Consider the following 27,403-nt stretch of genomic DNA (forward strand, 5'->3'; position numbering starts at 1 on the left):
TGGCAAAAGGTTTAACACAGCAGAATTAACGAGGACCAACCTGCCCTGATAGAGTGTATATCCTCAATTGTTCCAGCAAATTGTTTTCTAATTATTTTCACCACTGATATCATAAGAGTAATGTTCCTTTTTATCATTTCAGTGATGCATTACTGCACTTAGTTAATGTATATAAGGAAATCAGAGCAGGCCAATATGACATGGAAAGTAAAGTTTGACTTCAACATTTTTTTTATATTTTATTATTTTAGTTAACATTCTACAATTTCCCACAAATGCATTTTTCAATTTAACTTTATAATACTCACTTTTGTTCTGAAAAACAGCACTATGGTGTCAGGAAATTATGCACTGACCATCTAATAACAAGAATGAGATTCAAATAATTAAAGTTATCATAATGCAGAATGGTAATTCTTCCAATAATGAATACTTCAAACATTTAAAAACAAAATACAATGTATCTTTGGCACAAAGTTATAGGACATCAATAAAGAAATATTTCAATAACATAATTCTCAAGCCATTTATGTCACAAGAGAACATATCACTCAACCTATATCAAAACACATTTTGAGCACAACACAATCAGCATATCATCACATAATCAATATGGCTGTTGATGACTAGAAAATAATTTATACCACAAACATACTACCATTTTGCATAAATACATCACCATGAAATCCCTTACATGCAACAGCTTCAGTTCAGTAGTGAGTGATTTCAGTTTTAAGCCACTTTCAGCAATGTTCCAGCAATATCCCAGAGAGGGACACCATAAATTAGGTTCACTAGGAACATCTCATTTGCTATGAATCAAACCAGATATTGCTCAATGAATACTGAAAAAAAAAAAAAAAGATTAAATGTCTGTCATTTTCTAAAACATTCCATTCCTGTATGTCCCTCCGTACAAGCACATTTTATAAACAGTTTTACATGATTTTTGAGTATACTAAAAGTAACACACCCTGATTATGAATATTTCAGTAACCGTCACCATTTTATTTTTATGTCAGTATTTCCCAAATTGATATCTGCATATCTCCTTACATAATTATTTCACTGACCTTAAAATGGTATTTTTTAATTTATGCCCAAAACAGTTACTCTCACATTTCTTCTCCCAAAATTTTTTTAAACTATTTTTTTTAAGTGACCAAACTACATTCTTACATAATCCTATATCTTGATAATGCCTTAACTGTTTCATGATGAATGAAAATTTGATGTTAGCTCCATACACATTTTGAATAACTGGTGATCATGATATTAAACATAACAATGTCTGCAAATGCATCATAAATATGGCACTGAAAAATAACCAGCAATGAACTGAATGCTTTCCACTAACATCATTATGAAAATAATTAAGGCTTATTTATCATTCGGTTGAAAATTTCACAGATCTCTAATAACAAGCTGTATAAAAATACTGGTATAACATTACATTGAACATGTTGTCATAAAAGAAATCTTCACACTTTGTCAAGTGCCAACTTTGAGATGGAAGTTCATTCCACTCAATATCTACCACCCACCAGCTACACATGTATATGTATCTGATCATTCAGGACATTTGTATTGATTCCCTGCCATACAATACTCCGTAAACCAGGAAATACACAGGCTTTATGAAAACATCAAAAGACAACATTCAAAACACAACGATCACTAGGACTACCATACATCCATACATGCAAAATAGGGCAAGCACATGTATAATGTTTCAGAATCATCTACACAAATACAATTGACTGAGAGAGTGAGTATAATCTAATGCCACTTGTATTATATCCTAGCAATATCACAGCTGGGGACACTAACATTGGGCTTCACGCACTGTACCCATGTGTGGAATCAAACTCATCCCATCGGTGTGACAAGCGAACACTCTTAATTTGGCCTCTCATTAGGTTAAAATACACTTGAAAATACTGTAAGCATAGAGTCCTTCAACAACTAATACAGACCCTATGCTGTATCAAATGCTGTTAGAAACAATGGATACCCTCCACAGGCACTTGGTTATGTGTATAAACCCCATCTTTCAACAACTGGCTTCTTAATGTACTGAAACACCCAGTCCAAGACTAATGTTTGCTTGAACAAGTTACACTGACTTTGTTGAAGACGGCAAATATTTTGAACCCTTTGTATCACACCTTTAAAAACACATCATGACATATAATACATTGATGAAATGCTATTCCACAGTATAATTCATTTCAATTTACTTCACCTTGGAAAATCTATTCAGTGTTATTGATCAATTTTCACAATCCTTGCTTATCTTAATACAAGGTCATACAAAGGGATATTATTCTACTCAGTCTGAATCAGTCTGATGCAGCATTAATAACAAATGCCTGCTACGAATATTCTACACAATGATTTTAATTAATCATCATTAATTTTTTTTGTAAAAAATGAAACATTTAACACTGAAATGTGAACATTTAATTTAACGTTTTCAAAGTCGGATCCAATTTTTTGCGCCAGACACAATGGAAGCCTGCTAATCATGTCTATTTGATGCTGTCAAAAAATAACCATGTGACAACACTTATATTTGAAAATCAGCTGGACAAAACTAAAAAAAGCAGTCAAAAACAGCCCCATGCAATTGCATATGTCAGTACAAACGTCTAAGTCAATTACCTGCAATGAACTGTTTAAAAGACAAACAATGCATAAAAGAAGGCAACTCCGGTGACTCAAATATGCATAAGGACCTTGAAAGTAGATTTGGTAAACCTGATAATATGCTAAATTGCCATGGAGAAACATCTCAATGCACTTATCTAATGCCATTATTGATTTTAACAATAGTAATGAAGAACAGGAATGCATGATACATGTTTGTTAGATCTTGTTTGTGTTGCATAGTTTGTAAAAGTAATTTTGTGCTATAACCAAGGGTGGCAACAGGAAAATCTATTTTTTGGTGAAAACTTTACAATTACTTCAGAGCTTTCCTTTTCATACTTGTACAACCTGTTAGCTATAACCACTAAAAACTCACATCATAATATTGTTCTTATCAACACATACATTGACCTGACAAAACTCATTATCTAAGCATTTCATGATACTATTGTGGTTCAATCAACAGGATCATCTAATATTTAGTGGGAGGTACGTACATCCTTGATAATTCTGTGTTATATCGTCGGATAGAATACTTATTTACTGTCATGATTGAAATGGATTAATTATTTAGAATACTTCAATTGAAACCTGCTGAAAATTCATTTCAAAAACTGAAATGAATGTTTACACTGAAGTCTACAACACCCACCATCCCTTTCCCCACAACCCCACCACGAAAGGTCAAATAGTGACTGGATAATTGGATAGGAGATGGTTCACATGAAGATGCTGACAGTGACAACAGCCACTTTGACTGCTGTTGGTCTTGCCACAGTGTTCTTCCACATCATCATGTGGTAATGCATTGCCGTAGTATAAAATCTTTGATGCTCTGGATGTAGAGGAAGCAGACTAAACTATCTGTCTCTCTTACAGGCAAACAGAATAGTGAAAGAAACTACTATTAATGAACATGTTCCACCTGTTATAATAATAACAACAATAATATATAGCACTGACTTCCACCACACAGAGGCAATGTTCAAAGCGCTGACAAGTCACAGTTCATATGCACAAGATAAACCATGGATTTACGAAACATATTTTTGAAAGAGGTCTGTTTTTGAGTCTCTTTTTGAAGAGTGGCAGAGTTGGCACTAGTTTTAGCTAAAGGGGCAGAGTGTTAGCTATAAAGGTACTGGCAGTACTGGATTAATGAGCACATAAAATTTATTTCTGCACATTTAGGAATTAACCAACAATACTAAGCACTGGCCATGCCGACTAGAGGAATTATGACTGTCACTGGTTATACTTATTTTCTTTGGTTTATTCATGGCAGTTAGTTATTTGGAATGAATTTATGGCTTATACAAATTACACAGTTGACATTTTGGATAATGCATAAAATATTCCTTCCTGAAAGAAAGACTCTATTCTAAAACATGAGTAAATATAAATGAATTTCATCTGGCTTTGGTGTCCATAAGTCAACTTAACCTCATCAACATTTAACATGTAAACAGAACATTTATATACGAACTTAATTTGGGTTAATGTCTTTAGTGAACTTAATCTATAACAACTATAAGATTGATGAGTGAACTTTATCTGGCTTAAAAGTACTTAATCTGTGTTTACTTATGTGCTCAGTGCAACAAACTTTAATGTTTCAGACACCAGGAATTTTTTCTGTATCTGATACAACTGGTGCTGCCAACAAGGCATCCTCTATGACAACATTTTGTCTTCTTTCCGTCACGATGAAACTCTGGACTCATTCACTATCATTGCTTTGTCTTGAACTGGATGTACTACATACACTGCATTCCTATTCAGTTACTCCAGTGATAGAGGAATTCTTTTTGTTTTTCCTTTTTCTTCACCAAGTCAGTTTTAGTTGAAATTGTGATGTCACTTCCAAAACAAACTTGTGGTGAATTGGTCCAGGGAATTTATCCCAAAATATTAAAGAAAATATATTACTAACAAACAAATTTTTCACATTACTATATTTAACCTGTCCTGCCATAACCATTAATTATTGGCATAATTTATTTTCATCAGAGAGAATTGAGAGATGCTGAACATTTTTGGAGAACCGAACTGAGAAAATTCAGGATTAAAATCTTGTAACCCAGGTTTATCCTCACACACTAAAACTGTGGTTTAAACATTAGATAGCCCATGATCCTGTTGGGCAGAGGAAGAGCCCGAACATCTGCTTCCCTCTGTAGACTGTTGAGGATGACAATCCGACACTGACTCTGCAGGCTGATGATACGAGGAAGCTGGTAGATCTGTACGGTCACACCCTGGTCTTCAGTGTTGGGCTTGTGGTCAAGGATCCTCATGTAACTGCCGCACTTCGAGAAGACTGGCTCGTAATTCACGCGACAAATGTTGAACAGCCCAGGCAGAGAGGACGTAATGTATTTGAACAGACGCATGTGATCTGAATTGAAGATGTAGATGTCTGAATATGATGTCACACCAAATCGGTCTTCCGTGAGTTTTTGAAGAATGAGTAATGTGCCATCCTTGCTGTACAGCAGATTATATCGGCTGCTGCCAAACAAAGTTGGCAGGGACAGTCTACTTCTTTGGAGAGTCTTACACTCATCTAGGGAAAATACAACAAGTTCATGAGTAATACCTTCTTTCTTACACTCATAATTAGCCACTGCAATACGTGACCAGTTGTACCTGGGATCGAAGGCAATGTACGGCTGCACTTCATGGTTCAATGTGACATATTTTATAATTTCAGTTGTTTCATTTGAATAGATGTACAGATCATAACAGAATCTCATCTCTCCAGAACACGAATAAAACAAGATGGCAGTCTGTTTAAGGTCAGGAGTGAAATCACAATGGATAATTGTCATGTTCTTGCGAGGGGCTGCAAGAATACCTATGACCCTTTTGGTATGAAGATTGACCAATGGGAATGCAGAAATGACGACTAGATCCTTGACATGGTGGAGCACTAACAGCACCAAGTGATCCTGGTATGCAGCAGCCACCTGGTTGAGTTCATGTCCGGCCGAGATCAGTCGCTGGAACTCAAAGCAGTGGTCTACAGGAATCTGTATTCCAGGCTGCTTGAACCTGAAATATCAATAGTAGGTTGTCATATATTGCATGGAATACGTACCATGAGGAATGTAAGGCCAGTTAGGCTTATCTTAGCAAAACAGAGTGAGTTAGTGAGTGAGTGCCAAATGTGGTGTAGAATATGTACCATGAGATATGTAAGGTCAATATAGGTTTACACTAGCAAAACAGAGCGAGTGAGTGAGTGCCATTAATGGTGTACAATATGTACCATTAGGTATGTATGGTTAATATAGGATTATATTAGCAAAACAGAGTGAGTGAGTGAGTGAGTGAGTGAGTGAGTGAGTGAGTGAGTGAGTGAGTGAGTGAGTGAGTGAGTGAGTGAGTGAGTGAGTGAGTGAGTGTAGAATATGTACCATGAGGTATGTAGGGTTAATACTAGTATAAATTTATATTAGCAACACAGAATGAGTTAGTGAGAGAGTGCTATTAATGGTGCAGGAATATACATCGTGAGGTATGTCTAGCCAATTAGGCTTATCGTAGCAGAGTGAGTTAGTGAGTGCCATTAATGTATCATGAGGTACATAAGGTCAATATGGGTTAAATTAGCAACACAGAGTGAGTCCACTTAATGGTGCAGGAATATGTATCATGACATATGACGGGCCAATTAGGCTTATCTTCGCAACACAGAGTCAGCTAGTGTCATCAATGGTGCAGAATATGTATCCTATCATGGTGGAAAATCCAAAACAAGAGACATCACAAGATGACATATCCCCCGGACCCCACATATTTGAAAGGACAAATCATCTCACAGTTACTTATTGTTTTTTTAGGCTATGTTTGAATTGTTTGTATGGAATTCATGAAAATTATAAATGCCATATATCTGTAATCAGCAAAGTCACACTTTCAAGATCTGTCTCATATATCAGCCAAGATCTGTTGAAAGATATGACATGGTTTTCGAGTTGTGCTCTGGGAACAAAGCCCATCCCTTCATTGTGAGACTAAGTCCGAAACGTTTCCATGGAAACTAAGAAAATAATACATCACAAAAACCTTTAAAAATCAAAAGGCGCCACTTTGGGGTCTGCCACACATATCTGCCAAGTTTTACAGACAGATATTGAGAAGTTTTTGAGTTCTGCCCTGGAAACGAAACACACCTCTCACTTTTCAGACTAGGTCCAAAACGTTTCCATGGAAACTGAGAAAATAATAAATCACTAAAACCTGGAAATAGCAAAAGGCACCACTTCAGGTTTTGATTGATATATCTACCAAGTTTTGCACAAAAATATTGAACGCTTTTTCAGTTCTGCTCCGGAAACAAAGCCCATCCCATCATTAGACTAACACCAAAATGTTCCATGGAAAAACTAAAAAAATAAACATGCCCAAACTTTGTAAATAGCAAAAGGCACAACTATAGGCTGAGATTATTATGTCCATCAAGTTTGGTCTAAAAATATTAAACAGTTTCTGAGTTCTGCTCCGGAAACAAAATGATTACAGATGGACAGGCAGACTGACAAGGCATCGACATTACATGCCGGGGGGATAAAAATGCAGGTCATGGATGTCAATAAAACATATAAGAAATGGAATGCTTACAAGCAAGTTTCTGTTAAAATCAAGGGATGCAACTCTACACAATGAATTGTTGCCCCTTACACAACTGGGACCTCAAACATTCACAGTCCTTCCCCCAACTTTTTGCATCTGTTAACTACTTCAATATAGTCTAACGTTAAATTAATATCTTTTAACTACTTCAGTATAGTCTAATGATAAATAAATATCTTTTAACTACTTCAATACAGTCTAATGTTAAATTAATATCTTAAGAAATTTCTGTACATCCCAAAACATAATTCAGAACGTGTCATGAAATGTATGTGGACTCAAAAACTACATAACAAATCAGCAACAAAAATGTCAATACTGTAGACTTTAGTGAGTGAGTGAGTCACACCAGAGTCTCCAGCGTGAAAAGCGGAGGCTTTAACCATTAGACAAACTCACCACCCCTGTAGACTTAGAATTCAAAAGAATTATTCTTTGCTCTTTCGATAAACTTCAATCACCTGTCCATGAATGCAAAAAAAATCCATACAAGGCAAATTCAAACATTACAGGTCAGGTTCATTTGTTGTTATGAGAGTTAACAAAATCCTTTGACAATAAAAGAGGACAGACTGTTTTGATACTATTAGGCAAAATATCACTGCACTGGTATAATCACGAACATTCAGTGCCCACCTTTCAATATCCACATATTTCCTGTTCTTGTTGTAGACAGCTCGAATGTACTGGAGACACACAGATTCCCTGTCACAGTCACTTTCACGACAGCCATAACCATACTTGTCAAATCCATAGCGACCTAAAGCATAAAAATCATAAATAAATTAATTCAAACTAACAATTTTAAATCTGATGTCAAAACCACATCTCAGACTTGGATCCAGATAATTTTTCAACATCAGGAGTATATACTCCTCATTTTTTCAATATAGGAGTACTAGAAAAACTAAAAGAGTACATTTAGAGTACTGAATGGAATTCAATGGCATATCAGTAATCTTGTGTTTTATCTTATATATGAACCACAACATTGCTACTCTTGTGTAAGCAAGTCAATAAACAATAAAACATTCCTTTTTCAGATAAATCCAACTGTAAATGATTCCAAGACTGCGCACTATTGCTGTGGAGTATATTTGCTATGGTCTCTAATCTTTTCCCCATGGTATCATGTGTATTTTTGATCTGTACATACCTTGATACAGCCTTAACTAGAGTCCTGCTAAAGATGCACATGATTCAAGCAAGCAATACCTTGTGGTATGTTTCTGTATTATGCAACATTAACATATTGTAAATACTACTCTGCACTGTAATAGCTATTGCTGTTCTAGTTAACACTGCCTTTATGCACTCGACTTTGTCGCATTAAATGTAAATGTTGGGTTGCAAATGGAATTGAAATGAACATTTTAATGATACCACTCTGACTGGTTACAATTAATCTAAGAAACTTTTATTCTTACAAAGTCCAAAACCTGGAATTAAATGTATGAATTCACCTGCAACTGGCGACCATAACTGAACATCTCCAGAATACAGCAAGTCCCAAGCTCGAGTGAAGTGCGGTAATGTAACACTGTAGGCCCCTGCCTTGTGGCTGCTCTTACGATTACCCATGATTAAGATGGGGACTTACACAGCTGCAACATACTTTACAGTTACAGCGGCACGAACTGAAACATATCAAACATTGATAATCTTAATCTTCAAAAGCAACCGTTTGCACAAAAAATAACATCACAATAAATACATTGTATATTATTGATTACAAATTTTCATGGTACAGCCCCTGGTGTATATTAGGGCTCCAACGAATACACTATGTGATGAATATCATATGCATCACGAATACTGGGTAACGTATATGACTAATTATTCATGAATATAACATTGTAGTTAAGTGATTGATGCACAATACGTAACCCCCATGTTGATTGTTAATTTGCCATAGTTATAACTACTGATCTGACATGATACTCAAATTTGTTACGCAATAGACTAATAGTTACAGTCCACAGTACCATGTGCAGCGATTGAAAACAAACAAGTCAACCATGACCAAGGAAGACCATGTCAGCTCTGTCTGCAGAAGATGCTATTTTCATAAACACAATATTGGAAAAATCAGATACCTCATGACTTTGGACACCATCAAACTTATTGTGCAAACACTTATCATTAGCCGCCTTGACTACTGTAGCTCTCTTCTTGTCAACCTCCCTAATAAGATTCTATCACGTCTACAAAGAGTACAAAATTCTGCCACGAGATTGATTACACGTAAACGACGCACTAACCACATCACTCCAGTTCTGGAATCCTCCATTGGTTGCCTGTCCAACAGCGAATCTCCTATAAAATCCTGTTACTAACTCACTGAACCTCTACAGAAATACCTCAATACCTCAAAGAGCTCATCAACATTTACAAGCCATCTAGAAGTCTATGCTCTTCTGAACAGTTCCTCTTGTCACAACCAGTATCCACAAGCAAAATGGGTGGTAGAGCCTTCTCCACTGTTGCACCTCAATTATGGAATACTTTGCCATCAGAACTGAAAGCCACCAACTGTGAATCCACTTTCAAAAGTCTGATTAAAACCCTTCTGTTCAGAACTGCTTACAATATTTAATCATTTTCCCATTCACTCTATTGAATCAATCTCAATTCACTTTAGCTTTCTGTTTCTTTATTTTGAGAACAGAGAAATATACATCCATAAATGAACAAAACTTCTTGTTGCCAAAAAATATTTAAGTTCATGGGTGAGTGAGTATGGTTTTACATCGCTTCTAGCAACATTTCAGGTATACGACAGCATGAGACACCAAAATTGGGTTTCATACATTGTACCCATGTGGGAAATCGAACCCGGATATTGCACATGACAAGCGAATACTTTAAAGACAAGACTACCCTACTGCCCCACTCATGACATCACACTCAAGTAGAGAAGGTGAGCAGCTGGAGCTACACTTCTAATTCACAAACCCAAATTAGTGTGTAACATAGATTCATATTTACTTCTTTGCTAACAATAATATAATTACAAAGCATAATACATCACAAACTCAAATGTACATTGCATTTTAGATAAGAATGTGCAGATTGAAATTAGGAATACAGATACTGGACTAAGTCATGTGGCAGATGACAAATTGATAAAATCATTTCTTATTAATCTTATTTGATAAGATAATTCAATAACTTGATAAAGTAATTCACTAGATAGACAAACGTTAAATATAAATCTATAATCAGTGGGAAAGATCTGCTTTGACTTGTTGGATTGATGCCCTCATGCTACATTATAATGGAAATCTACTCAAACTTTTAGAGTAGGGCACGTGCCCTGGCAGCTGATCAAAGGGTTCATCAATGTTTTCTGAATTAAGGAGCTGAAGTAATTAGTAACTTTGACAAACCATGCGAGATCACTAGAGCGGAATCCAGAAAGATGTACAACAGCTCCAAATCTGCAATCATGTAGATTCCACAATGAGTCAATATTGTAAGAGTATGTCATTCTGACGTAAGTGTGAACATCAACATGTTCACAATGCTAAATTGTTGTTTGTTCAGTCGTGAGATTTGGAAGTACTATGTAAAAGTCGCGTGTTTTGTTCCAATGCATACTTTAATCTAATCTACAAAATGCATCAATATTGTACCAAAGGGATCTGTTAAATCTGCAACCTTGACCAAACACACCATAACTTCTCGCCGTGCTTTTCGCTTTGACGTTTGAGCGGAAGTTTCTGAAGCAGCGCCATCTGAGCCTCTACGCTACATGAGAGTTATCTACCTTTATCTTGCTCTCTTAATTGTTTTGATTACTCTTGTAAGGGTGGGATCAATTTAAAGCCGCTTTGACCAGTCCTTCTCTCCCTTCATGGCATTACGTCTGATTAGGGATAGAAGCTTAGAGCAACGAATTTGGCATCATCGAGATTAGAATCAAAGCACGTCAAGGACTAGGCAAAGTTAATTCAGTTCATCAAAACGGGAATAACGTATAACCTATCTTAGTCAAGGAATAGTTGATGCCACTCTGACTACTCGCTTAAAATTCACTGAAATTCCGTTCAGATTAAACCAAAAATACCCCGACATATTTTTCTTGTAGACAATATTCATGACTGCCAATTAAGTATCACAGCCCAGTTAATTTGGAAGTGAGATGTCAACTAATTCGCGTTCATTACAATTCTTCTTTGAAAGGGACATGCATGCAAGTGTGCGTGCACGTACATGTATGTATGTGTAATATTTACAATTGGAAGCAGTGGCAGCCCACTTACATACAACGCTGCAGTATAACACCGATACCTAGCTAATTCACCTTCGATTACAGACTCCAAACACACCATTCAATGTATTAACATTTAACGCCGAGCGCCAGGCAGGGTGTCAACAAGTACCGCCTTTTACGTATACGTCTGTATAACATGGAGCGGGGATGAACTTGCGACCCTCGGTTTGCTGACACTCAACCCACTCCATTACGCAGGTGATCCACATGACATGGAAAACAAACGGGAAGCAGATAGAACCGTGTGATTGGACGTTCTATTTTCGAACTAAACGCGGAACTTGTGACAAACACATCATGTAGAAGATAAAGTAAGAGCACTTTATGGACAGACTTTAACGGTGTCAGTGAGGGTCTAATGATGCCATGCCCTATATAATGTATGAAGCAGGATGTCTATACGGGCCATATATTGATTACAAGTACTAGTACTAATAAAAACCGCATCATATCATCAAATGTGACTTATAACCGCATAATGAGAAAACCAAACCAAATTTCAAAGTTTTACAAGAAATATATAGATATTACCAGGCAACAAAATTTACAGCATTCTCAAAATGTAGACAAGCAGGTTTTCATGTCTTTGGTCATTTTTTCTTATACTTTTCGGAACACTGTGCAGCTATCATTATGACATCTAAAATGGTCACAATCATGTAAACAACTGTGACGTCCTTGGTCGTCTTTCTAGATATATTTATCTCCACACCCGCTTGTAGAAGGTCTGTGTAAAGTCTTTGACATGAATGACAGTCCTGCGCACATCTATAGCGTTGTTCTGTACATATGCTCCCTCTCCCTCCCTCCCTCCTCTCTCTCTCTCTCTCTCTCTCTCTCTCTCTCTGTGTGTGTGTGTGTGTGTGTGTGTGTGTGTGTGTGTGTGTGTGTTTGTGACATATAACCAGGCATAATGAACAATATGTATCAATGGAAACACTCATATTCCCATACACACCCTTTACTCTCATAAGTACTGTTAGCTTACGTACGTGTTACATGTAAATATAGACTGCATTCAAGAATTTAATAATGCGTGTAAATAGGTACATACATGGTTACTCGAACATGTTATAGATTATCCCTGGTATCTGTGGTAAGTAAATGGGTATATCAACAACGACTGAAAAGGTCCGATGGATTAGCATAGTGGTTAAGCGTTCGCTTGTCACGCTAAAGACCTGACTTCGATTCCCCACATGGGCACAATGTGTGAAAAGCCATTTCTGGTGTCCCCTCTGTGATATTGCTGGAATACTGCTTAAAAGCCATGTTAAACAAACACCCCCACTCCCTTTTCACATGATGGAATGTTGATTGAATCTGTACAGTTTATAATTACTTGAATGCCAGAGGAAACACAGTCAGTCCTCCTCAAAACGTCCCCAGAAAAGTTATCAAGTCAGTACAAAACAGTTATATTCAGTATGTTGAACTGTTGCCAATTTCATTGCCAATATTTTTTACATATCATTCTCTGGCTTGTGTGTGTGTGTGTGTGCGCGCGCGTGCGTGCGAGTATGTGTGTGTGTATGTATGTATATATCAGTCCTATATATACACACATACATGAGTAAAGGGGTCCATATATACACAGACATGAGTAAATACGTGTGTATATGTAGACATGTGTAAACGGGTGTATATATATATATATATATATACAGACATAAGTAAGCGGGTGTATATATACAGACATGAATAAACGGGTGTATTTATACAGACATGTGTAAAAGCGTTCGCGTAACAAGAAAACTGACGGGGAGGCGAGGTAGCTTAATGGTTAACGCGTTTGCTCTTCGCACCGAAGACCTTGTTTCATTGCCTACATGGGTGCACTGTGTGAAGCCAATTTCTTGTGTCCCACGGCGTGATAGTGCCAAGAGCGGCATAAAACTATGCTCAATCGGGACACCCAGATATCTATATTAATACAATATACACAGTATAGAAGTGCATGTGTTAGGCAACCTTCACGTGCACCTGTTTGCCCACTAATGTATAAATGCACACACGACCAAATTTTACAGACTTGTGTATGTACGCATTTACTCCAGTACATGTATGTAAATACACACTTGGGCAAATTTACATGTGGTCAGGGCTTAGCACCAGATGCAAAAGTATATTTACACGTGCAAATTTGCAATGTGATTATATTGTGTCGTTTCATCTTTTTTAGGGAAGAGTTACATATTCTGGAAGCAAAACATCACATATTATCTAACAAAATTCATGAATGTATTTATAAACAGTGGACTTCCCAACACACAGTCCCCACAGTTCTTCCTACACTCTGAAGATGAAGTCATCTTGTATATTGCAATTGCAACTTTCATTCGTACATCCGCATTGTGAGGGCCAATTCAAAGACGGCCGACGGTGCAGAGGGATTAATGGGCGAGACCGGGGTGGATAGGTTATGTACAGACATGGTGGATCTAAAAGAGGAAGAGGGCCACAACCCTCTAGAGACACCTTAAATGGTACCAACTCATGCTGTCAATTCATGACCAGGGCCCTTATTCTCGAAACGTTCGTAGCTCTAAGAATTCTTAACTTTGATCGTAGCCAACATGTTAAGAATGGGCTTAAGAAGGTCGTAGGGCTAAGAACGTTTCGAGAATAGCTAGCCTGGGTACTGTGGGCACCCTCCTTTTGTACAGTCCTCGAACTACGTCTTGACATACTGTTCACAGATAAAGAAGATTTGCTCAAATCGAATTTGCAACACGGCGTATACAACTCAAAAGACAATGACATGGTTGATTTTCTTTGCGTTAAAGAATTTGAGTGAATAAATGAAATACATATTTTAACTTGTATGTACATAGGAATTACCTGCTTGAAAGCTTACGTGATTTGCAGAGATGTGTTAATAAGTAACACGTCCGAAAAGATATAGCCAACTCTATTATTTACAGACCGCAGACCCCCGCATAGCGGGCATGTTGCTGAGTGCGGCCTTACACAACAAACAAACAAACACACAAACAAACTAACGAAATACCAATGCAAATAAACTACTAATTAAGAAATACAGTTCGCTCTACCACCATGTATAATGTAATAAAGCACACTTTCGCCCTGAACTAGTGTATATAAAATTCGAGGACGCTTGCTTCTGTTACGCCTGCTGCAACTACTATTACCAGAGACCCTATGATATATTATATGATCTCTGCTATTACCGACTGCAATGTACAAGTATGCAAAAGCTGCAGTCTGCCAATCTCGCGACACTCTATTGCGCGTTCAATGTGGGTTAATGCTGACGGGAGAGTTTGAGGTTATCGGGTATATAACCGAGGTTCATTAAGTTTAGACAGGATCTTCCTGGTTACACAGGAAGGTGAGGATCCGGGATTCTGAGAACAGCTGTTCCCACAAGATACCCGAGTCAGAACTGATTTGATCAAGTGCACATTTGTCATGACTCTACGCTGTTAAAATACTCTGATATCCATTATAATTCCAAATCAGTCAGAACTCACACGTACATTTACGATTCTCTACATTATTGTGGTATAAACCAACAGACAAACACAGACAAAACGGAGTGATTTGTCCGAAACGACTATTGTCCGGCGGGCTTTGTCTGTGGGGCTTCTGTCCTATGGAGCTTTTGTCCAACAAAATATATACCGATACCAACATACCAATACTAACCAATACTAACATGTATAGTTAAGCCTAGCGATATACAAATGTGGGTCCACCCACTTCGGTCATTGTATAAACAACCAGGCGAGAGAAAGTACACGCCCGTGATGGGCGGTGGCTAAAATGAAACAAACAAGAAATGGTGGCATATTTCATACGGATATCATAGGGGATAAACCATGTCAATATGACCTGGTAATAAGTAAATGTGGTCCAGCTTGTTTCGCCCACGACATCTTCGTACTAAACCAACTTAGGGTAGTCCCAGCTGTGAATGGGAACATCGTAGGTTGAGAAAGTATGGGACGTACCCATGAGGGGAATCGAACCGGGGTCTTCGGCCTCACGAGAGAACAGTTTAACCACCAGGCTACCTCCCCTCTCCCCGAGACTGCTAACATGGGGAATAATACCGAGCCGTCCAGATTTAACACAAATGACCAGTCTTCTTACATGAGAGCGAAGCGCTTCGCTAGCGTATAACAGGACTTGTCATATTCTCTATGCTGCGCAATCTCATTTGCGCTACAGTTTATCTGTGCTTCTATGCCAACTTGTTCGATATCTTCAAGGAGAAAGCGCAACAGGGCGCATTTGATGCTATTGCAACTGGGGGAAAGGCGTTGCACGATGTACACTGTAGTCGGAAATTGTCTCCTTCTTTGGGAGTCGTTGTCATTACTTTGGTGCAAATAGTTTTGAAACAGCCGAAGTAGGCTACCAGAGTGCCAGTGTTGGCATCATCAGTGCTTTCTGTTGTGAGCATGTCCTCAAGCTTCTTCAGAGGGGTTCGATGTGTTCCAGATCCTGGTGTTCGGCCGTTTTCGGTAAATAGAAAATACAGTAAAAATGTGAGAGACTGAAAATAACGCACATCCTGCCGATGTACTTAGATATGTGCAATGTTCGTAACACATTAGGTTAGGTTAATTATATACAAATGTATATTTTAGGAATCAGTATAAACACCTCAAGCCTCCTATAGATTGTATTCTAATCGTTACGAGATCGCCAACTTCAAGCATACCTACTACGTTTCCCTATAATGTTAGTTTCGGTCGCAACCAGCAAGTCAGTCATATCTCTCAACTTAACCCAGACAGCCTAACCATTCTGTCAACTGACCCCAAAGGTCAAACTCTGGAGAGAGCTGGGACATCAGCTTCCCTCATGTGTCTGAAATGCCAGTAGTATAGCCACGGTATTAGTTGACATACATCTTATACAATAAAATACATTCATACAATTCATTCTGTGCGTATGAAACTGGATAACAATATTCACATTTCTTCTGTCTTACATGCATGTCATTTTGAATAATATTAATTTCTTAGTACACTTAAGATATGTGAACACGCTATAATGTCCAGTAAATTGCATGTTTTTAGCAATTATTTACATTTGGAATGGCGAAAATCATTTGAAATATCTAGAGGTCACGTGTTATCTGCTGATTTTAAGGAATGGTTTACACATTAAATGTGCTCACACTTTGCAAGTAAGAGAGGTATGGAGGTGCCTACAACTATAATTCTTAAATTAAGTTTCAGAAACTTTTAAGAACCACTGAGCTGTATAAGATGAAAGGAAGGCGCTGTACAAATCAATTATTATTATTGAGATACCAAAGAACTGACAGCGAACAGCATGCCCTTGCTTTGAAACACATCCGAATTTACGTTTAACTTTAGTAGTCGTTTAGTATCGTGTTTAAACATGTTTGCGCTTATCGCCCAGAGCCCTTCTAAATTGTGTGTCCTGTTTCTTCGCCTGAAGTCTTGCGGGCGGTTAGGTAGCCCAATGGTTTAAGTACCCGCTCATCACACTGAAGACCCGGGTTCGATTCCCACATGAATATAATGGGTGAAGCCCATATCTGGTGTCCCTCGCCGTGATATTGCTGGAATATTGCTAAAAGCGGCACAAAATCATACTCACTTACCCACCGGAGTCTTGCCGGACTCGTGCGCAAGCTCTCTATATGGTTCTATGGAATTCTCATGGTCAGTTTTGCCCAAATCGTACGTAAGCGTTCTATAATGATTTGTGTGCATGCCTTAGCTGCCTTTTGAGTATGCGGGGCTAGGTCATTTGTGATCCTTATACTTCGATAAATGTCCACAAAAATATGAGAAACAAGCCTGATAAAAATACGACTTGCTCACAGGCGAAATGCAATTGTGACACCCCACCAAGAATATTGTTCACAGAAACTGTACTGTTGACACAGAGGTGCTTATCAGTTTAGTTTTGTCACATTCTTTGTTCAAGATTGGTGTGTTAACGGAGCAGCTGTATGGGCACGACTACTCTAAGAATAATAACGTTAACAATTTATGGCTATAGACTTATAGCACGTTTGCAGTGAAAACATACCGATGAGTTACTTTCAGCCAACATGTAATGCAAATAATGTGAAATTGAGATTGCGAATCCTTACACTTGTTCTTAGCCAGTTGAAATTTTAAATGTCAGAATTATGTTTAGTTGTTGAATAAACGATCAGAGTTTCAAATCGCTACAAATGATTTGTATTACAAGAGGGTATGCACATTAGACGAAACACCGAAAATTAAAGGAGGTTTGGTCTAAGTTAACACTCATCACGTACTGCACGTGCATATTTGTTTGACGGTTCCATCTTCTGCACTTACCCCCTTGTAATACAAACCAATAATATGTGAGTGAAGATCAGGTATAGAATATTGTCTTCAGCAATCCATGCTTGCCATAAAAGGCGATAATGCTTGTCGTAAGAGGCGACTAACGGGATCGGGTGGTCAGACTCGCTGACTTGGTTGACACATGTAAACTGCGCAAATCGAAGCTCATGTTGTTGATCACTGAATTGTCTGGTTCAGACGTGATTATTTACATGCTACCGTCATATAGCTAGAATACTGGTGAGTGTGGCGTAAAGCCAAACTCATTCTGTTACCCCAAACCAGTAATATCTAATATCGTTTCTTATATAACTTTTATCCTAAGCTGAAAATAATTCTCTGATTTAATGTTGATTAGGAAGGTAAAATAATGAGGACTGGCTATCACTTTTCGGTTTAAATAAAGTGAAATTCATCGGTACATTATCATTGCAAACAGACTATAGGGGTTTGTGTGTGTGTGTGTGTGTGAGAGAGAGAGAGAGAAAGAGAGAGAGAGAGAGAGAGAGTGTGTGTGTGTGTGTGTGTGTGTGTGTATGTATGTGCCGGTGTGTGTGTGCCGGTGTGTGTGTGTGCCGGTGTGTGTGTACCGGTGTGTGTGTGTGTGTACCGGTGTGTGTGTGTGTGTACCGGTGTGTGTGTGTGTGTACCGGTGTGTGTGTGTGTGTGTGTGTGTGTGTGTGTGTGTGTGTGTGTGTGTGTGTGTGTGTGTGTGTGTGTGTGTGTGTGTGTGTGTAAGGATTTTTATAAAGTAGCTCGTAGCCTACATTATGACTGAATCATTGAATCAACATGTATTATAAAGTAAATAGCCTCTACACTCCATCCCCGGTATACCATGTGCAAAATCACTTACTCCCCTCCTTTCCCATAAATATTTCCATTGCTAAATTGCTTACACCCCGACCTCTAGTATACATGTTCAAAAATTTGGACACAGATACAACAGACGTTCAGATCCAAAACATGATTACGAATGCATTTAAATTAATGAAAAGAACATGCTAGGAATTTAAAGGTATTTAAAATTATTCAAGTTCTAAAATGTTACGACACATTTTAACGGGATTCGCTAATAACAATAGGTTTCCACAAGCATTCGTCGGTACTTATGTGCTAATCTGTCTCTCAGACCTTGAGACTGAATTCATTATACCAAAACACATCTAGAATGATTTGGCAAGTGTAGACTGCCTCAGCTGCGGAAACTAAGGTCAGGGCTCCATGTGGATTATGAAATAAATTTTGTTTTATTTTGTAGAAATATATTTATATGTGATAACCATATCGTATGTCAGTCTAATTAGAGGCGAACATGAATGATCCACACTGATCCAAACTCGACAGCATCTATCGCTAGAATATCGCTGACAGCCCATTAAACTGCAAACAAACGTGATGTATGATGAAGTATAAATATACTAGACAGAGACAGAACGTGTAGAGTCACGAACTGACGTTTTCCGAGTAGAGAGGAGAGATTACGAGTGACGATAACGCAGTGACGTTTCATGTTCCTGGTTGAACAGCGGGTCACTGCTATCTGATAATAAGACTTGCACCCGCTGTGTAAACTGCAATCTTGGCTGCCATATTTGTTCCTACAATCAAGCTGTATACAACGACCTCATATAGGGCCATATAGCTTCGTAAAATGAGCCACAACCTGACAAATGACTTCAATATGCATATATGGGAACGTCCTCCAGAACACCCCATTTGAAACAAGAGGGAAACAGGATGTCGTCTAAATATTGAAAAGAAAATTTCCTTGTGTGAATCGTGTTTTGACTGTTATATCATACTATTGCAAGGCTACTTTTTGAAATAACCTCTGCTTTGGTTGTAAATGTCTTTTCCCTGTAAATGATAACATTGTAGGTTGAGAATGAACAGTTTGCCCATGCTTCCCTAACTTGGACATGTTAATCTAACTGAAATCTGCAAACATTCAAAAATTGACTCGTGTCGTGATAGTGTCTTGCTGAACTAAGTCGGTCTACGAGACACGTGCTAAACAGTAGCGGTATTGATTTCACACTACGGCCAGCATGTATTGCACGTGCTTAATCGCCAATCTACCTGTAAAAGCCAAGTGTATTCGTCCAGATTACTTGCCCCACCTGCTTGTCACAAACGCGTTCACTGCTCTGGCTCATCTAATACTTGTCAAGCAGTACATTCTTGCAGCCTTAGGGAATGGGTTCGAGACTGGTCTTACGGCTGGAGAACCGCAGCCTCTGACACGACGCGGCAACGCATGCATCTACGTATTTGAGAAAAATGTGAAAAGGGAGTGAGGGTGTTTGTTTAACACGGCTTTTAAGCAATATTCCAGCAATATCACGGCGGAGAACACCAGAAATGGGCTTCACACATTGTGCCCACGTGGGGAATCGAACCCGGGTCTTTGGCGGGAAGAGCGAACGCTTTACACTCTGAGCTTCCCCCTCGTCCCTGCTCAAATTAAAAAGTGTGTTTGCTGTGGTGATGAAAATGGATGGATTGTTTTTTGGGAAAAAAAACGTGAAATGCCATTTTATTTATGTAAAATTGATAAAATTCTTCAGTATTTAAACTGAAGTATAAAAGATAAAGTAATTAGATGTGTACTTTCTTTTACAAGTCATTTTAGTTGGTTGGATACAACCGGAGAGAAGGACTGACAGCTCGTCTTAAATAACCAACCTCCCATACTTCCTTTTCTTGCCCTCGTCATACGACATACCTATAACATGTATATAACCAAATAAAATATGAGGAAGGGTGTGTTGCGACTACACTTCTGTCACTACCCTCAGTGGCTTCAGTGGTGTAGTGGTGTAGTGGTTACATTGTCCCCCCGGAGACTGGAAAGTCACAAGTTCGATCCCCGGCCCCGTCATACCAAATGACGTTAACATATAGTACTTGCTGTTCCCTATCTGGCGCTTGATATTAATTGGTACGACAAGGGTTGGTAAGCTCGGGGTTAATATAAGCCACTTACAGCCACACACATGCGCACGTACGCGCGTTCTTAAGTACGGCATGAAACCCCATTTCACTTTACCTCACTACCTCCTTATCAATAGTTCTGAAGAGAACGTGCACATTTTGATAAGACGATTTTTTCAGCTGTTAATCTCAAGTTGGCAACAAGTGTTCTTGGATAGATAACAGTGAACTTTGCTCAATATGAGACATGACGAGACTTGGTGTGACGACAAGTCTCCACTTCCCCGTCCACAGTGGTGACAGAGAGAGACAGAAAAAGAGAGAAAAGAGACAGGTGGGACGTAAATCACACATTGTGCGTCTTCACTAACGCAATACCAGTGTGTATATAATGTTGACATGATAAGAGTGTACGAGGAGAACTGATCATAGCGCAGTACATTCTGGATGGACGTACCTTGTCACTGTGATAGCACTATTTGGATACTGTGTGTTGTTAGATGAGTGTGGTACAGTTTCCTGAACTGGATTTTACTGAAGACTGTAGACTTCCATTACTGTGTGTGTTGTAAATTGGGCTTATCGTTTGTATGTATATTTACACGACTTGGTAGAAATGGCGATCTCGGCGACTGTCTTGGTGATAGGTGTTATCCACCTCCTGCTGTTGTCTGATAGTGGGTTGATAAATGCAAAATCATCGACGTCGACACCTACAACAACGTTGCCAACAAACCCAAGTCCTACAAATTCACATGGCTCAAACTCAACGTCAACAAAGTCAACATCACATCCAAGCACAGTTACACAGCAGACAACTAACTCTAGCGGTAACAGTTCAAATGGTTTAACCTCAACAAGTTCGTCACCAGTACAGCCGTCAATATCACCTTCACGTACAGGGACAATGCCAAAACCTACAGCAGCATTATCGAGCACTCCTACAACCACAAGTCAGACCGTGTCTGGACCAAGCACGGTAATTAGCACCAGCACAGTGTCCTCTCCTGCAACATCTGCGTTTAACACCAGCTCAGTTACATCTTCTTCAACAGCCAGCTCTAGCATATCCCCACCAACGACTACAACCTCATCCGCGGCGCCAGCAGCACCGACTGCCATTGCCCAATCTGAAAAGGAGAAACAACTCGGATATTCCATTGTAGCTGTAATGGCAGCTTCTGGGGTTATTATAGGACTAGTTGCCGGGCTCACTGTGGGGTTAAATAATCGTAGGATTGCTAAAGCCAAAGATGTGAAGTCTAATGACATTGAAGAAGTAGACCCAGGATTTGTGAACCAGGGATATGACCACGGTAACGAAGAGGAAACCGCGGACTAAAAACACTTTCACCGTTGTTAGCGTTCCATGAAACTCTTTTAATTCTGATGCTCTTCCTTTGACAAAATCAGAGGAACCTCGGATACCTGGGGAACACAGTGAACAGTATAACTAGTGTCTGTACTAGCGAATCATGGTATGCATGGTATAGCCCCATGCAGACGTTGTGACAAACTGGGATTAAATGGCTGTAAGCTAACAGTGTCACTATATTTTCACCAGACTGATATATGTATATCAGTCGGATCAGTTATCCCTACATTTGAGACGCCGTTGGCTATAAAATTCCGTTTATCTTCCGAAAATGTTCTAACAATCCTTACAGATTGTAAACAGTATTGACTATAGTCTCCAGGGTAACAGGGACACCTAATCATGTTCCATGAAGTAAGTGACGTCATTTGCTTATGCTGTCATGGTAACTGTTTTTGTCGTAATAGCGCACCTAATGTGATGCAATGCCATTGAAACGATGTCTCCAAAGACGGTTGGATTGTTTTATCGCTACATCTATCTCAGGTAAACCATTAAATATGGTGAACTGCGATCCGCTAAGCGTTAAGATTGCTTTATGCAAATCTGCCCTTTGTCAGAATGAAAAATAACTGATGACTGGTGTTTCGCCTGCCTCTCAGTCTGAGGCTGTACTTCATATATGTGAAGCAAAAAATATTATGACTTTTCTCTTTTTTTTTCATTTATTCTATCACGTTTAAGAACCTATTTTTCCTGCAAGTTTACAAAATGCCTGTCACTATTTAGGTATAGGCTAGAGTTACTCGCCCCTGTCTTATATACCGTTTGGAACTGAGTGTTGCATATAATAATTATGTATATCTTCCTGTACGTACTGTACATATCGCCCTGTATGGATGACCGGCTGTGCCAACAATGCTTTAGCTGATAACTGTTTGTTGGATCTAATATGACTGGCTTTGTTATTGTGATCTGCAAAAATCATAATGTGTGAAAGGTCTCTGTATATAAGTACGTGCGATCTCTTAGGAAAACAAAGGGATATTAACTGCTCAGGTTGTTATTGTAGGACAGTTTGGTATTTGATTCCGATTTGCAATATGGCCTTTGCGCAGTCATTCATTTGCTCAAAATATACTCTCATAAAAAGTAACACTAAGACAGATATTGTTTGACCTTTCGCACGTGCATACAATGCCTTTGCGCATGCCACTCCAAAGGACAGCATTTGCCTCCATTTTAGATTTTTCACTATTACACATGATTGCAAAGTCATCAATTTCCAAATGATTCCACACATCTAGATTTATAAAGAAGTCTTCACTTTCGCGTTACTTTTAAGCGTATATATATTTTTCTTATGTATATACGCAAGTTGTACTTTGGCGTAAGACTTGTATTTAGTTTTTTAGATCCTTTTACACCTATGTTCCAGAATTCTGTTAAAATACAGTTTTCTCTCCCAGAGCCCTCGAACAGCTGCTGATGCGGCGTTAAGCAACATTCACTCACTTACTCCAGGAGGCACCAACGAAGGTGAAACGTGTTATTTCCGACCAATGATTACTTTACAAAATGTCCAAAAGGTTGGCTCTGACTTCAAATATGGCCGTCAGGTAGAGATGTCCAAAAGTGCTCTTTGTGGCCACTGCGTGGTCTCTTCTGCTCCAGCTATGCTTCCATAACACACCCTTGAATCTGTGAATGTATTCTCTGAAATTACGGACTTTGCCGTCTATGTTTCCCCCTTTTCATATTTGATTTTTTACAGTTTTAGCATGTTCTAGCGTGACAAAGTCAAAATAAGGCCATTTGTCCTGGGTGTTTAACATATCGATGATCTGATATCCTCCAAATAACCAACGGTTTCCATGAATTTATCCATCAGAACTAGAAGTATACCAGACCAGTGGTGTTGCTGTTTTATTCTATTTATTCTATTTAAATGGGTGAACATGGGCGGTGATTTTAACTTTCAAGAAGTCCATCTTTCATATATGTCAATCAGTATTCCAGCTGCTTCTCTAGTACTTAGGTCCTCAGCGTCTGTATTTTATTTCACACCATTTTAGGTACTATCGAACATCGAACGTCCTTTACGTTAAAGCGCCAAACGACCCTTGCACAAAAGTGACATTCAATGCCTCTGTAACGTAAAAAAAAGCAAAAAAAAGCGAAGGACATGTCGTTAATTGAAGCATCGGTGACAAACGTTTTGTTCTGTGCTCTTCCCAGTATTGACTTCTACTATGTGATCTTCCCGTGTTATGTATGTGGTTAAATGAATTGCCTTCGCATGTATTTGGACGGCCGGATGGTGCATTGTGGAACACCGTTGTTTGACACTGATTCATAAACTCAACTTGATGATGCAGCAGGAACCTAGCCGTCAAGATTTCTCGTGAATGAGTAAGAATGTGTTTTTGTGTTTCATACTTTACGGACGAGAATGCATATGGTATTAGATAAATATTCTCGTTAGAATGTACACATGTATTTGAGGGCTCACGATTTTCTACACTACTTTGTTGTTGAAGGTGTATAAATATTATGAAAATTGCAAAAATTGTCTCTTATTTGTGAATACTGTGTCGTCCGTATTTTAATATAATAATTGAATGGTTCAATGGGTATTTGAATAACACCAGTTGATGTCTCTGTAGGATATGTTGACTTCCTCGTACAGAGAAGCTGCTGGAGTGATGTATTATTTTGAAATGAAATAAGTATACTCATGGCACCGGGGTCACAATCACTGTTTGGGCAATAATATTTAGAAATAAAAATCTAGACTTAGGTAATTGTATATTTCAAATTTGAACGAAATCGTTGATATATACGACTTTTAAAAACTTATTGCCCAAGCAGTGAATCAAATCCGGTCACTGCAACTCACAGTATACTTATCTCTACAAACAGCCATGGATCGTTCAATTCGTGTGCTGAATATTATCATTTTTCTAAAGCCTCTTGAAGGAAGGCAATAAAATGTACAAACTTGAAAAAATATTTATGCTCGGTTCCCCAAGGATGACGTCATAAAGGGCAATGTTTTATCGTGAAATGTACCACGCGTCGTTCTTCATTGCTATCTGTGATTTATTAACGCTCATGTGGCTGTTTTTGGTGACCTCATCAAAGCTTTGTTTCGTTTTCCGAGCAAGGTGGGGCCAATATTATTTACACATGTAGTGTCAGCGCATTAGTGTCTGCTCAGAGCGGGAGCTATTGCCCATATGTCTTTTAAAGGTTGAGTACATGATTTCTGGCCTGGCTCGTATATAACGGGTCTCAAGACTCAAGTGTGTGTCTCGCAGAAACGAAGAGGACTCACATTTCCTTTGTTTTGTCATAAGGTGTGACAAATGAATGGCTTTGTTGAATGTTTTTCAAGACGTTTGTATCGTAAAGATTATTTGATCAGTTGCAGATATATATATTACAACATTTTATTGTAAACAAATATAAAATTGTTCAGTGAAAGCCTCACATTGCCATGGCATTTTAACATTCAATTAGTACATAATGTTTCCACCACCAATGTGAAAACACTCGACTTTGGATTACTTTGAAAACTATGAATTAAAATCTATGAAAGGCATTTAGCGTGGGTGAGTTTAGTTTTACGCCACACTCGGCAAGATTCTAGCTATAAGGTGAAACGCCAATTAGAAGTGATGCACTTAAATGAGGATAAACATTCATAGACGTTAACTTCTGTATAGTAAGGGACACTTTGTGAGAATATTCTCTCTCTTCTCACTGTTAGTACTGACTCAATGTTGTATATGCTGGGCATAATGGTAGGTATATTCCAGTAGTTTCATGGAGACTGTTCCCAGTGATGATTCCAGTTAGTATTGGCCTTTAGCAACCCATTCAGTAACAAGTGTCTAACAGAATCAGGGTGCCCATGTACAAGTGAGTGAGTGAGTCACATAACTTTGCTGAAGACATGGAATAAATATTGGTCTCTGAGCAAGATAAATCTCTAAAGTAAGCATGGTAACCCAAACACCCAGGTAAGAGTGCATTAAACATCATTACTGGGTTGAAGGAATGAATTCATTTACCAACGTAACATAGATATAGCACATACAATGTGATATAGACAATGGAAGAGTAAGGGTCTACATTAATTTAAATGAACAAATTTGTCCTGATAAATATTTATTAAACATATAATGATCAGTCTGGCACCAAGTGACACCAAAGGTACTGATGTAGAGTGATTATGTTTCGAAATTCTAAATATTCATTATGATTCATACATAATAAAAAAAACTCTGTAAATGTGCAATGCCTGTCATTATTAAGGAGTGAATGAGTGAGTGAGTTCAGCTTAACGCCACACTCAGCAATATTCCAGCTATATGGCAGCAGTCTGGAAATAATCGAGTCTGGACCAGACAATCCAGTGATCAACAACACGAGCATCGATCTGCGCAACTGGGATACGATGACATGTGTCAACCAAGTCAGCGAGCCTGACCACCCGATCCCGTTAGTTGCCTCCTACGACAAGCCTTTTATGACAAGCATGGGTTGCTGAAGTCCTGTTCTACCCCAGGGCCTTCACGGGTCGCCCTTGTACAAAGCCTTCTTAGCTGTCTATGATGAACATGGCAAGAATAAAGGAAAAAGGGCTGCATACATTGTGGCCGTGAAATGAGCTTCTCGCACTGTACCCATGTGGGGGAATCGAACCCGGATCTTCAGCGTAACGAGATGACTCTTCAACCATTAGACTATACCACCTCCCCTACATCGGGTATGAAGGTGTGGAGCGCTGCTACATTTCCCCCGATAAAACGAACTGGAGATATTTCTTCCTGAAAGCACGAAGTTAAGTGCACTACGTCGAGGGCTCAAATATATCTTTGATGACGGCAGCTCAAATGGGGGCTGTCGCGGATTGTCAGGTGTGTTTCGATGAGCAGTAGGGAGTGGCAATTTCAAGACTGGCACAGAACTAGCTACACAATGGTTTATCTGTAACACATAATGTGCTTATCACGTTTGTGTCACATGCTCCACTTATCTTGGCTGACACCCTTGTTACACACGCATACGTCAGATTCATAGTATTTAGATAAATAGTCCCAATGTCAATTCCTTACCTTGTATAAGAAAGTATCTTGTTGACTAACTACGTTTTTTACGTCAAATGTTATCTGTTATCACGCTATCTGTTAAGATCGTATCGCTCAAAGTACACAAAATCACTGGACCCAGAACCGTAATGTATCGACTGGT

The 27,403-nt window shown here is 38.6% G+C and overlaps 2 protein-coding genes across 2 annotated transcripts; one reads left to right on the forward strand and one right to left on the reverse strand.

Annotated features, from left to right (window-relative positions):
* Window positions 1-226: 226 nt before the first annotated feature.
* LOC137274499 (uncharacterized) lies at window positions 227-11,042 on the reverse strand. The gene is made up of 4 exons (XM_067807718.1): window positions 10,926-11,042; window positions 8,754-8,927; window positions 7,927-8,050; window positions 227-5,706 (listed from the first exon to the last, which is right to left on the reverse strand). The coding sequence occupies exons 2-4, from the start codon at window positions 8,869-8,871 to the stop codon at window positions 4,752-4,754; spliced, it is 1,197 nt and encodes a 398-aa protein (XP_067663819.1). The 5' UTR covers window positions 8,872-8,927; window positions 10,926-11,042; the 3' UTR covers window positions 227-4,751.
* A 10,403-nt stretch (window positions 11,043-21,445) lies between these two features.
* LOC137272949 (uncharacterized) lies at window positions 21,446-24,713 on the forward strand. Its single transcript, XM_067805375.1, has one exon. It carries the CDS (start codon window positions 21,446-21,448, stop codon window positions 22,169-22,171), a length of 726 nt encoding a protein of 241 aa, XP_067661476.1. The 3' UTR covers window positions 22,172-24,713.
* Window positions 24,714-27,403: the final 2,690 nt, after the last annotated feature.

This window comes from Haliotis asinina, chromosome 2 (genome assembly GCF_037392515.1).
Source record: "Haliotis asinina isolate JCU_RB_2024 chromosome 2, JCU_Hal_asi_v2, whole genome shotgun sequence".
NCBI classification, from domain to species: Eukaryota; Metazoa; Mollusca; class Gastropoda; order Lepetellida; family Haliotidae; genus Haliotis; species Haliotis asinina.

Excerpts from the sequence above, each read along its gene's own strand:
- LOC137272949 (XM_067805375.1), top strand. The coding sequence starts at position 21,446 with ATGGCGATCTCGGCGACTGTCTTGGTGATAGGTGTTATCCACCTCCTG.
- LOC137274499 (XM_067807718.1), bottom strand. The coding sequence starts at position 8,871 with ATGGGTAATCGTAAGAGCAGCCACAAGGCAGGGGCCTACAGTGTTACA. Across the intron at positions 8,051-8,753 it reads GTTATGGTCGCCAGTTGCAG|GTCGCTATGGATTTGACAAG; the intron begins GTGAATTCATAC and ends TTTATGCTTTAG. Across the intron at positions 5,707-7,926 it reads AAATATGTGGATATTGAAAG|GTTCAAGCAGCCTGGAATAC; the intron begins GTGGGCACTGAA and ends TTGATATTTCAG.